General features: G+C 40.5%; 1 protein-coding gene across 8 annotated transcripts in view; it reads right to left on the reverse strand.

Moving 5' to 3' along the window:
• The window catches only part of TTLL5 (tubulin tyrosine ligase like 5), a 126,938-nt gene that overhangs the window by 84,975 nt on the left and 28,864 nt on the right, over window positions 1-13,099 (reverse strand). For 7 of the 8 annotated variants that reach the window (XR_004241067.1, XM_032113476.1, XM_032113469.1 and 4 more), the window contains 8 exons: window positions 10,160-10,241; window positions 9,198-9,259; window positions 8,394-8,485; window positions 5,059-5,100; window positions 2,134-2,247; window positions 1,666-1,757; window positions 987-1,049; window positions 54-92 (listed from right to left, as the gene is read on the reverse strand). Coding sequence is in view for 7 of the 8 variants with exons in the window: in XM_032113476.1 (XP_031969367.1) it covers window positions 54-92; window positions 987-1,049; window positions 1,666-1,757; window positions 2,134-2,247; window positions 5,059-5,100; window positions 8,394-8,485; window positions 9,198-9,259; window positions 10,160-10,241 (586 nt within the window). In the remaining variant the exon portion in view is untranslated. The remainder of the gene's footprint in view (window positions 1-53; window positions 93-986; window positions 1,050-1,665; window positions 1,758-2,133; window positions 2,248-5,058; window positions 5,101-8,393; window positions 8,486-9,197; window positions 9,260-10,159; window positions 10,242-13,099) is intronic. The other variant, XM_032113471.1, reaches the window with a different exon arrangement.

Raw genomic sequence — 13,099 nt, forward strand, 5'->3', positions numbered from 1 at the left:
AATTTAGAATAAATCCTACAAAGCACAAATTATTAAATTAAGAAGCTATTTACCGGGATCTCCCAGTGATGAACTCTCTTTTCATCTTGCCCCTACAAAGAGAAAAAGGTCACAAATTACCCTCCATACTGGATCAGCCTTGATTAAAAAGCCTCCATAGTCTTTCACAATATTTACAGAATTACTTGTGGGTTCTATCTGAAAGCAGAAAAAAAAAGGGCTCCAAAAGAGGAGACCTGAGCAGCTGTACTACAATTGATGCTTGCATTTGTCTGGTTTAAGCTGGAGAAGGCATCATTTAGAACTACTCTTTAGACACATCCCTAAACGTACACAGAGAAAAAAATTGTACAGCACTGATGCAGGAAGAGCTTCTGTAAATACTGTCTCTCAGCCACCTTGTCTTTACTTGGAAGTTACTTCATAGTGGATCTCAAATTTGCACAAGAACTGTTGAGAAGGAAGGGCATTAAACATACAGTGAAAGACAACTGCATACAACTCCCAGTGGAAGCTCAGCTAGTGGCATGAGCTGTCATTTCCACCCAACCACAACCCAGAAAAAGAATCATCAAATCATGACTGCAGATAGGGATACTAAAACACTGGAGAAGTCAATTTCAGGGCTTACTTTACATGAAGACAAGCTTTAATGTGGTTTGAAATTTGAAACAATAGGTAAGCCAGGACCACCTAAAATCCCTTCATAGAGAAACTTAAGTGTTTGAAGTTTTTTCATGTCTATAGTAATACTAGTACTCTGATGATTCCCATGTCTTTTGAGTATTGTCCTTTTTGCCCTTGGTTTCAGAAGAGCAACACAAATCTATGAACAACGGTCATTGGCACACTAGGGAAGAGATGCACAATTATGACCACCCATATAAATCCCAGGCTTGTGTTTATAACATTGGATAAGTGAGGAATCAATCCTTTTTGTACAGTTCATGCCCTTTACCTCTCTCCCAAACAGAAAAGCTCTCTACCTGTCCTTAAACAGACGTGTAGCCAGCATGTAGTTCATTGATGTCTTGTGCTCTAGAAAAGATCTAGGGGAAAAAAAAAAACCAAAAAAAACCAAACAGGATTATCAAAACAGAGCTAAACACAATGAAAGGTAGCATAATACAGAAATAAATGATCTCTAAAAGACCATCCCAGAAGTGGATTCAGACAACATGCTGTACCACAACAGAAAAGACGAAAGGAGGAGAGCTATCATTTCTCAGCTGAAGCTCCTGGTGATGTAAGAGGTGGAGAAAACATTACAGACTGGAAAAACAAACTGAGGGAAGTGTAATACAGTATCACTTTCAGAATGAGTGAGTCCTATATGGTGTTTATGGCCTAATGACAAGGTTACACAGTATGCAGCTTGAGGACGTAAAAGTAGTTAGCAGAAATCTGAAAGGAAGACACTTTTATTCTAACAGAAAAGCAATACCAGAAATAATGTCCAACAGCTTTCCACGGGGTGCAGCTATGCAAAGCAGCAGCTGATAAAAACAAGGGATCAGAAAAAAGAATTTTCAACACTAAAATAAACTCTGCCAAAACTTTCAATACATCTTCTTGAATGCCAGGATGGCTGATCTACAGATACCTAACACAGAATATCCCTCAACACAGAGCATCAGTGCCATCCTATCTGATTTTTATTCTCACCCATAAAGGTCCCATGTTAGTGGGGTGGGGAATATCCGGACAAAGCCTCCTCTCCGTTCATTTTCCTCTTTCACTCGCCGAAGAACTTTGATCTGATTTAAAAAAAAAAAAAAAAAGAAAATAGCCAGCAAAATAGATAACAATGAAAAATGAACCTTACAAAAATCTCTGAGTTTCAGAAAACAAGACTATTCAATCCTGCAAATGGACTGGGTACATATGCTATCCTTAAGGAATTTTGTCTTGCATTTAAATTCTGAAGGAGGCTATCACTGCTTCAAGCACATGCCTGCCTGGCATGATTGAAGGCAAGGGCAATACCAGCAGTAAAACTCAAATTCGGTTTCAAAAATCATACTTCTTCTGTCACGTTTTTCATATACATGCACTTGCCCTTTGTTGAGCAAATAAACCCCACATACTGCATGAAAGCCCAGGTAAATTAAAGCTATTTAATAGCCTACTTACCTCCTCCATGGTGAGGCCTAGCACAGAGCTGCTATGCCTTCCTGTTGCTTTTTCCCTGCCTAAGGGCATCGAGCTTTTAACTTCAGCATCACTGGCAGACAGAGGACGGGGACGCTGTAGAGAAGGTGTGAATCCAGATTTTTTTTTTTCCCCTCTCAATTTTCATATTAAAAAAAGTTACATTCAAATTCCAGGACCACATTCCCAGCAGGATCTACACTCCAGAGCACTACAGCCAGAATTCACAATTCCACACTCCAGCTGTTTAAGAGTCCACACCCCAGACTGGACTAAGTGTGAGTATTCAGATTCTTAGATTTTAGCACAGCAGGCACAATTCAGGGATCAGTGCCAGTATTTACACCCCTGGCCCCTTCCAGAAAAACAGGAGACATACCAAAAGCAGCAAAGTCAGGATGTCATACAGAAAAGTCCTCACCCAAGGGGCACTAGAGTCAGCATTCACAGGACCCAAATACACTTGGATTCACTCATCAATGGTACCAGAACCATGATTCTGTGTTATAGCTGTGTTGCTACACTAGAACAACAGAACTCTAATTCCCTGGCAAGATAAATGTTGCAGGGAAAAGTTCACCACCTGTTATTCTTTTGTTACTATACTGCTGGATGTCAGCTTGCTACTTCTTGCACTTAACAGACACATCCTGCAGATGTACACAGATACATCATGCAAATTTGCATAAATATGCAATTTTTTTAAAAATAAGACAAGCAAAAATTTGCAGACAGTGTCACTAAGCTTATTTTTAACCTGATGGACAGTCCTGGCCAATTCTAACAAAAGGACAGGAATTCAAAATGCCGTCAAATCATCAGGATTATAAAATTTTTAAATCCAAGCAAGACAGAAATCTTTGAACTTGTTCCCAAGTACATTTAAGCTGGTCTTAGGCTCAGTTTAGATAAACTACCTCTGTAAAAACAGCGCTAAAAGAGTCTACTGAGAAGGTCTCAAGCATTTCTACTAAATTCAAAGTTTCTTTTAGCTCTATACTGAGCAAAGAATGCACAGAGAGCCTTAATCTAGTAAGAAGAGAAAAACATGACAGAAACCTTAAGGTGGAAAAGTCCAGGGGAATATCCCATACTGCTCAGATACAAAAAAAATCCATGGCAAGATCAGGATGCATCTTTATTTGAAAAGACTATTGGAATTGAATTCCATTCTCTCCGTTTCATTAGAAATGGCAAGTGGCTATTCAGAATCTGTAGATGAAGCAACAGCAAAAGCAACAGGCATTGCACTAGAATAGGTTATACTGCAGTGATTGGCACAGAAAAATCCAAAGATAAAACAGACATAGCAGGTACCAGCTGAAATATTTTGTTAAGCCTAACTAAAACTGATTGAAAAGAGAAGAGAAAATGAGACAATCTGGATGAGAAGGCAGGAGACACAAAGATTTGCAGAAGAAATAAAAATGCCAGCAATGAAACAGGTTTGCTTGATGCTGTAGATGGCATTAAGTTCAAAGGCTTTTAGTCTTTCTTTCTAAGCCTTCTTCTATTTCAAATCCACAGCTCAAAAACTTTGCTTAACAGCTTTCTCTAAAATCTCCTGATCGGCAACCTTCTCTTAAAAACCATTTCCTGTCACTACCATAACAATCCATCATCATGTGAGAATTGCTGCTCAAAGAGAATATTACAGGAAATTCTTCATCCTATTAAATGATTTGCTTTACTAAGGAAACACTTCAATGAAATCGTCTCCATTGTCTCAATACAACGGAGATGATTTTACTGATTACAAGCAGAAAACATATGTCTACATATTGGCCACTCTGACTCCTCCCTGTGAACAAAACTACATTGCTGTCAAAATGCTAGAGAAAACTCTGTCTTTGCTGGACTTCCTGCACAGTTTTTTCCACGTTTCACTACAGAACACCCTCTGGCTGTAGCACAGAAATGTCTTCAACTTCACAAAGATCTTGTTTCCTCTTTGACCCAGCTTATCTATAAAAGTATGGATAAATCCAACCACTCTGGTATATCTTCAAATTCTGCAAGTATCCCTGGTTCCCAAATAATTATCCTAATTTAATAAGCACTGACAGCAGCTGGCACAAAGATCCTTCCTATTCTCTACAAAACCTCATTTTTCAGTAAGGCTCTTTCCTCGGAGCCTCAGCTGAACTTACAGAGAATGACACATGCAGCAGTGAATAGACTGAATTAGGTTCTCAAGATGATTCCATCTGTCCTACCTTCCCTTCCTGATGGGAAACCTCATTAAAAAAAAAAAAAAAAATCCCATTACATTTGTGCAGGAAGCCTAGCAGCAAAATAATGCCTAGCATGTCCCCACATGGCCAGGTGCTCAAAATTGTAAACTAACATTGATTTGTCTACATGGCCTGCAAGAAGAGTGACAAACATAACATTTAGAAAGGTAGATCAGTCTCGCTTTAGCTAACAATAGTCCCATATTTTTCCATTAACTTTAATAAATCCTTCTTTTCTCTGCATCTATTTTCATATTTTCAGTTCATTCTCAAATTTTTGTGGTGTCCTTCAGAGGACTGTCTGACAGAAAATGATTACTTCTTTTGTACGGCCACCTGAATTTTGCCTGCATAGATTCTCCTGTGCCTACCTTATCATCCAGACTTGTAGTCTTAAAAACTTTGAGAGATTTGATCCAGCTGACCTTGATTCTCAGCACACTTCACCTACTTTTTTTTTTAAGCTGCTAGAAGTGATGTAGATATTTTTTCAACATTTGCTTTTGCCACATGGAAACATATGCTGGTGCCATCTCCTGTTTTCATGGTGACGTCCCCCACACCCCCCCCAGCCCTTGCCCCAGGCAAGGACTAATTATGCCGAAAGCATTGCGCACAGTAACATTTGAAACTGTGGCCCTTATACTGGTGATGAGAGCTCAAGGGTACTTACCAATCTGCCGTTTGCTGTTTGTGACTGTGCAGACACCGGACGCTGCAAGAGACACACAAAGAGAGTAAAAATCTTGTGTTCTCCAAGACACTATGATCCCTGCCTGAGTTGTTGAGGACTGGTAAGTACCCTAAACAAAACAGTATAAGCAAAGGGTGGCGAGGCACTGGAAGAGGTTGGTCAGAGAAGTTGTGGATGCCCCAACTCTGGAACCGTTCAAAGACAGCTGGATGGGGCTTGGAACAATCTGGTCTAATGGAAGGTGTCCCTGTCCATTGCAGTGGGGTAGGAGCCTCATCATCTTTAAGGTCCCTTCCAATCCAAACTATTCTATGATTCTGTGATAACTGAAGTCCAGAGACAAAGCTAACCACCTGTTTCATCTCAGTTCAGATCCTCCTCATATCCTGCACAAATGTACCCTGTCCCCATTCCAAACACAGCACTCATTTTAACCTCAGATGTGCTCAACTGTGCAAAATGCATCAGGACATATGGTTTTCAAAAGCACACTGAACTCAACTGTGATGACCAAAATTCGTATTTTTGTAAGGTAAGAGCCACCCATATAAAAATATTTAATAGCTATGCATCAAGGAGAAACAGGTGCTGTCAAGTAAAATTGTTCACAGAACAGAGGGGGGAGGAAAAAGTAAAAATCCCAAAATTTTGCAAGTAATTTAATTTAAATATCTCAACAATATTCCAGTTCTTGTGGAGAAACAAGATACTATTTAACATTTTAAAACAGGTGTAAAAACATCAGAATGTGAAGAAGTACCCTGTTGTGGCGATCTGTTTACCCATTTCTTTTTCCTATCCCACACTGTTCCCCCCCCCCCCTTTGCCCTAGCCCCGGCCACTCCCTTGGGCTCTCCCTATCGGTTCCTGTACCCCAACTCCGCCCATGTATCGCCCCTGAGCCCCTGACAAAACCCCCTGCGCCAGCATCACAAGGTCTCTCTGCCTCTGAGGGTCACCAGGACAAGATGTGATTGAAAGTCTTCTTAAACCCTCATGGGAGACCCTTCTCTGCCTCGTTTGCCATCACTGGTTGTAGCGCTGACAGCTGCCAGAGCAAAACTGCGGGAGGGCGATAATGGTCACACTGCCCTAAGCAGCTCCGCTGAGCTCTCAGGGAAAGCTGCAGCTTGCTGAACTAAACCTAGCACTACAACACCCTGTATTACTTATCTGGTATCAGGCCTACAAGCAAAACCAGTTTAAGGACAGGGGCAGGTTCAAAGGAAAACAATCATCATTGGAGCTTAGATTTTTCTTGCTTTCAGTGGTATTCAGGCTGTCTTCCTCCTCTCCAACACCCAAGAGGCGCAAATAGTGTAAGAAAGGATTTTCATGAGACGTATCTATAATTTCTAGCTGTACTACTGGCAAGTTCTTCTCCACAGCTGGTCCACTCAAAACAGATCAAGGTCCCTTCATTGCTTATGATTAACTGAAAGAGCTCCAACCCAAATCAATAAAAAGTTACAAAGGAAGCAGCTAAATTGTCCATTTCCCTAGAGGGAGAAACGCTCAAAGAGTCAAACCAAAGAAACTGCACCCAAAATTTGCAGTCCAGTCTGGTGAAAAGCAGAAAAAAGAGTAACCATCTCAAGACAGTTATTCAAGAGAGCTCTCAAGAGCACTGATACCAACAGCTCTTTTCCAAGCAGCAACTTTTACAATAATTAACGACAGCCTATGCGAATGATCAAAACTTAAGACATTATGAAGAAGGTAGAAAAAAAAAGAGATTACATATACCCTTTGCAACAGAGAATTGGAACATATATCAAAGATCCAAAAATCTGAGATAAAATGTATTCAGCAAAGAACAAAACATTCTGGGACCATGGAAAAGATCTAAAGGCCTGTTTAGCCATGGGATTTCCACTTAGGTACTTAAGAAAAACATGTTGTAAAACTTTGTCACTGGGTTACAAACCTGTTCCTGTTAAACACAGGTTAGGGGGACCACCCTAATCCCATCTCATAACCAATGCTCTGTCATACGAATCTTTGCACTTTTCAACTGGCCAACCTTACATCTCTTTGTGGGTATTTTTTAAGCAAAATAAAGTTTAAAGCCTCCTTCAAATTCAGTGCTTTACAACACCATAATTTTCTGAGACTGTCTTGTATAATTTTTTTCGGATAAAAGGTGTCAAGGATCAGATCAGGATCTGATCATATCACTCTAAGAAAGAAGGGTACTTTTTTTGGAATGGTTCCTAATTTATCTCATGTACCTTTTGTCTACTACAAAGAGCACCTATACAGTCAGAGGGATCTGTATTTAAAGCACTATCTATTATATTTGTCTTAGAAGTTTCAGACTCAGACATGCATCCTAAAGATATTCAAATCCCATCCTACCAGCTATTCTTCACCTCTCTCATGGTGACTAAAGACTGAGTTTTACAAGAGACAAAATATTGCAATTTCTGTGAGTTTTCCCTGTACCAAAATGGATAGTGTCTGGGTACACTGTCACTGAATAAAAATGACTTGTCATTTCCTAACTGAACTTGAGCTACACAGCCATGTTGCATGTCCATCACGGCACCATCAGCTGCATAGCTATCAGAGAACACTGTTCACCTATTCACCTAAGGAGAAATGTGTTGAAAGTCCAAGTGACATAACAGATCTCCCTGCCTTTTGCGAATGCTCCATTTCCACAGATATTTATGGAATCCATTTCATAGACAAAAGAGATAGAGAACAACTGCCCTTCAGCATTACAGTGCTGAGAAAGCACTACCTCAACAGAAAAGGCAATGGGTAGTCGCAGCAAGCCACATGAGGCCTCAGTCCAATGATCCATGGGAGATTCCAAAAGAGAATGGGAAAGAAGCCTTGAACTTCAAATGCAAGAAGCTTGTCACCTAGAAGTAGGTCTTGGAGACATTCATAAAGCTCTAGGGTTCTGGAAGCTTATCGTCCACAACAAAATCAAAGTGGCTGAACAGCACAGAACTCAGACGTATCCCCTGAGTCTCTGAGAACCATAGAATGGTTTGGGTTGGAAAATCCTTAAAGGTCATCTAGATCCAACTCCCCTGCCATGGGCAGGGAACCTTCCACTAAACCAGGGTGCTCAAAGCTCCATCCAGCCTGGTCTTGAACACCTCCTGGGATACAGAGTCCACAAACTCTTTGGGCAACACGTTTCAGCGCCTCATCACCCCACACAGTTAAAAATTTCATCTTTCATATTTATGCTAGAAATCCAGATAATCTCGCTCACTGCTTCTCTCACCTGTGAGTCAAATTCAGTGAGAATGACTTCCTGCTATGCTCCTCAGCCAGGCCTTGTAAAACTCACTTACCTGCAGCTTCTGGTATGGATTTCTTCGGACAGTTTCAGATGAATGATAAATGGCCCGGTTTGACCGCTGGCCTGGATCCTGGCATACGAAGCCTATGGGCACCAAGAGCCACAAGAGAACTTTAAGACAGACAAACACTGAAATAATAATCTAGCATTCCTGTTCACAATCTTAGTCTATACATTACCTTCTTGTCCCTGCCCAAGGACCAATAAGGATGCTTTTCTTTTTTATACATTGCTTTGTTTAATCCTAAACTAAATGTAATCCTAAAACGTAATCCTAAAATGTAATTGCATTACATTTTTTGAATAAAAACTACCTTGCTTCAAGACCATAAATAAATGGGTTACTGAATAGCAGCACAGAGACAGACTTGGTTTCTTAAACAGCTGAGCAGGCTACCTGATGACAATTCTACTTCTTTCCATATTGGGGCAAACTGCATCAAGCAACTGAACTGAGATGCAAGGGATACTGTGCACAAGACAGTACTCCAGTTCTAGTAACCCAACCAAAACCCACACATTCAAGCTAAAAAATGCATGGATACTAACTCTGAAAGCTAAATAGAGAGTACTGTCTTCAAATACCAAATTAGGGACTCTTCAAACCACCTAAGCATCACAAACAGACAGATAATTCTGAAGTCTCCATATAGCACTTCTCAGTGCTAAACACAGTTGCTTACTCCTTAACTGGAGTTCACCTCTATTATACTCATCTAATAACATGCAGCTCATAAACCTACCTTCTACTGGTTATAATAAGGGAAAGACTGAAGGATTTTTTTTTTTCACTCACCTACAAGAGTGAACATATCTGAGAGCATGCTAGCTTTGATCTTCAGGTCCAAAGGAGCATCACTGTCCCCACATGCAACAGAGGACAATAGGAATTATTTGTCTGGCATTAAATGAGATGAATGCATCAGTATTCAGTATATCTCCCAATATAGTTTCTTTGCCTTCTTAACACAGGCAAAAACAACATAGGAAGAAAACTAGGTGATCTTCACATACATACGTAAAGATCAGAGGGCAACAGAATAATCTGTTTATCCTTTTTCCACAGCTTTTAGTGTCCTAATGCAGACTCATACAGCTTTGTTTAGACTCTCCTTGGGGCTAGGAATGTTTTCTTTGAATGTACATATGTTACATTTCATGAAGTAGATAAAAGTTGCTGTTGTAGAATTCTTAAAAACCACACTTAACTATGCCTCTTCCACATAAAATCACAGCTGAGAGATCTACAAAAATAAATCCTAAATTTCCATTAGAGCATGAGGGTCAGCATAAGGGCCAAGTCAACACTCACTCTTTAGAATTTATCTAATGAGAGTACTAGACCAAACATTTGAGCCCAAGCACTCATCTACATACTCAATTAAAGCATAATTGATTGAACTCTGCTTGGACTCCAAAATCTTAAAGCTTATATCAGCCAAGAAGGTTGAAACCCAACACAATAGTCTGACAGAGCTCCAAAATTTATCTATGATGGGAGATTATGAAGTGTTAACAATAACAATGGAAGAGAAAAAATTAAAAAGTAAATGGAATCCCAACCAGGCTCTTCCAAAACCTATTGCTGCAATAAGTTTGCTAATGTAAAGGAAAAAAGCAAAGGAGTATCCTCTGCAAATCAGCAGTGGAACAAAATCTGCAGGAATCATGAAATCATGCCTTCCTAGGATCACAAGTTTCAAAGACAACCATCTCCAGCAACAGTCCCTGCCTCATACTAAGTTGGGAATCACTTACCAGGCCAATGATGGGGACAGGTTCACTTCCAACAGCCAGGGTTTCAGAGTGTCATCAATAAGGACATCAAAACCATAGAGCTCTGAAAACACAGCAGACACTGTAAGTTCACCTTACTGCATCTTTAAGCATTCAGGTAAGGTCCAACATTAGTCTCTATCAGGTCCTTTCTATCTAAATTATATATGTTAAATCCAGTAAACTCTCTAGGGATGAACAAATGATAACACTCCTCAAGTGGCAATTTTCACTTCCTCAGAATCAAAATTAAATATATTCTGTCTGTGGAGGAAAGAGGGAAAAAAAAAATTAGTCTTAGGAAAGTATTATATAGAAAAACAAAAAACTCTTTACTGCCCACCAACTGTAGTTCACACAGAACTCTACTACTTCCTTTCACATAGAATTGATGCAAGCACAGCAGGTTCAATCTACTTCTTCCACTGGATCCTGGAAACAACAGAACTTCACTCTCCTTTTCACTTTTTAATCCCTTTATTCATTGTTCTAGTCAGCTAGAGAAAATCTTGCTTCTTTCAAGCATCAGTTTCTTTTCAATTATTCCTGTATGTTTTCTGCAATATCCCCATGGGGTTACAAGAGATTTCTCCTCGTCTACATAGACAACCTCCCGTAACTCTTCAGCTTATTGACAACTTGCCACTTTGCAGCAAACCACAACAGAAATATTTTTTCCTTAGTTTCTAAAACATTCATAACATATTACATCTGCTAGATGTGTTCTGCTCTGCACAGGTCAGATTGAAGCCAGCTTCCCATTCCAAGACTGATTTTACTATTTCACTCTATACTCACGTTCTCTCTAGTTTGGAAAGAGCTGCAAGAAGGATGCTACACAAAGATGAGTGTAAATCAGAAGTTGGCATTATTGCAATTCCCTCTTCCAGCACTAAGAAATGCGCTTAATAATCATCAGGGCAACTTAAGCAATTTTTTTTTTCAAACACCACAAAACAGGGTGTTGGCATAGAGGGATTTTCATGGAATTAACCAGTTCCCTAGTGCGTGGAGTAAAAGCAGGAGAACTTCTTTGCCATGTTTCCTTCCTTGAATTCTGGCCTTGGCGTTTTGTTGCCTGCCTGACGTTGATGCTGGCTCTGGGGAGCTGGACCGCTTGACAAGATCTTCCTATGGAGACAGCTGTGCAAAAGCTCATGTAGTTTATAATGGAAAGTTAATGAGCTGGGGGGGGAAGCTTGGAAGGGGGGAAATGGCAGCAGAGTGAGCATTGCCTGCTCACTTTTCTGGAGTCTGTAGCCAGACATTAAGTGGGAAGCAAAACAGCAGAGAGTTAAAGAGTTGGTTCACTCCAAAGAAATGAGGCTGAATCTACATCTGGCTCTCTTGCTCCCCAGACAGGAATAGCTGCAGTAGAGGGAAAAGGACAAGGTGGGAATTTTAAGTGTAAATATTAGCGAAGAATTTTGAACAGGAGAAACTTCCGATGACTTTAATACACTATTTCAAAATACAATCTCAGGTTTGGTGAAGACCCATGACTATTAACAGCACAGAAAACTCCAGTGGGTCAGCAGCTCATGCCCAAGGCAGAGAAGCAATGAGTGGGCCTGCAGCAGCTGCTGGTCTACAACCTTCCAGCCCCAGTCAGGAAGCAGTGCATTTTGTTTTGACTAGCTCCTGCTTCTTTTGCTGCTGGCCATTCCCTCCCCTGGCCCCTCAGAGGGCCTTTGCTAGTATTTTGGCTCCTCTGACTTTGTCCTCCTCTCCCACACAATTCTCTTGCAAATCACTTGCTCTTTAAAGCTCCATCTTTCCCACCCAGTTACTCATTCTGTCCTCTTTTATAAATGCACATGGGAAACCTCTTGACCTCAGCTAGCTCTAACCATGCTGTTGGAGCATCACATTCCTTTCCCTTGTGTCTGCCTTATTTATTAGGACAGTAAGTTCTTCAGGGTATCCCTGTTGACTCAATTCCATTGTTAAACACAAAATCTAATGCCACTTGCAATGACTTAGGGTCTCCTAGGAATCTCCACTGTTGCTCCATAATGCCCCAAGTTTCACATATTCTGAGTTGTATCTACAAGCCCTAGATAGATGTCTCTGCTACCTCGGGGCATCAGGAGCTATGTAATATCTATGTTCTGGCAACTGAATCAAACTCCACAGATTCTGTGTAGGGCTTAGCACAAAGATAACAGTCAGAAGTTTACCTAGAAATATCTTGCTGGCCCTCTTCAATATTTGGGAAATATACTTCCTAGATTAAACACAGTAGTCGTAGTACCCTTTCCACTGTGAAACTCCAATACCACTTGTTAAAATAAATACATAGGCAGGACAAAGATGTGGAATCACACAAGCACAAGGTTATCAAAAGTATATCCTCTGCAATTACCAACTTCAGCAAGACTGCCATTTCCCTCTGCAGAGAGTAAAGAAAACAATGACTGAAAAACATGCCTCACACTGTGGCAACAGTAGGTTCATGACAAGCCATCTAGTGCCACTATTGTATCCTCCTCCACTGCCCTCCTGGAGGCAGTTGTAGACTGCCCCTCAGCCATCTCCAGGATCAACAAGCCAAGCGACCTCAGCTGCCCCTCATCACTCTTGCCCTCAAGACTTTTCACCATATTGGTTGTCCTCCTTCTACATAAACCACTGCTTTCTTTGGTGAAGAAAAGATTACAGCTGAGCATAGCTCATCATTTATACCAAAATCAGACTCAGAATAATCCTTCAACTCTGAAGTCAGAAAAGCTGATAAAGCCATCTTCAAAGCTAACATCAAAGAATGGGAGTTTTGCTGCAAATTGGGCTGCCTTTGTAATCCTAATCTTACTGAGTAAGTCATCACCCACAAGGTGTAAACATGTTCAACCCAGAGTGTGATACCAGAGAGAGTGAAGAGGTTAATATCCCAGAAACCACTTTGGGATATCACTTAACTTC

This window comes from Corvus moneduloides, chromosome 6, assembly GCF_009650955.1.
Source record: "Corvus moneduloides isolate bCorMon1 chromosome 6, bCorMon1.pri, whole genome shotgun sequence".
Classification (NCBI taxonomy): Eukaryota; Metazoa; Chordata; class Aves; order Passeriformes; family Corvidae; genus Corvus; species Corvus moneduloides.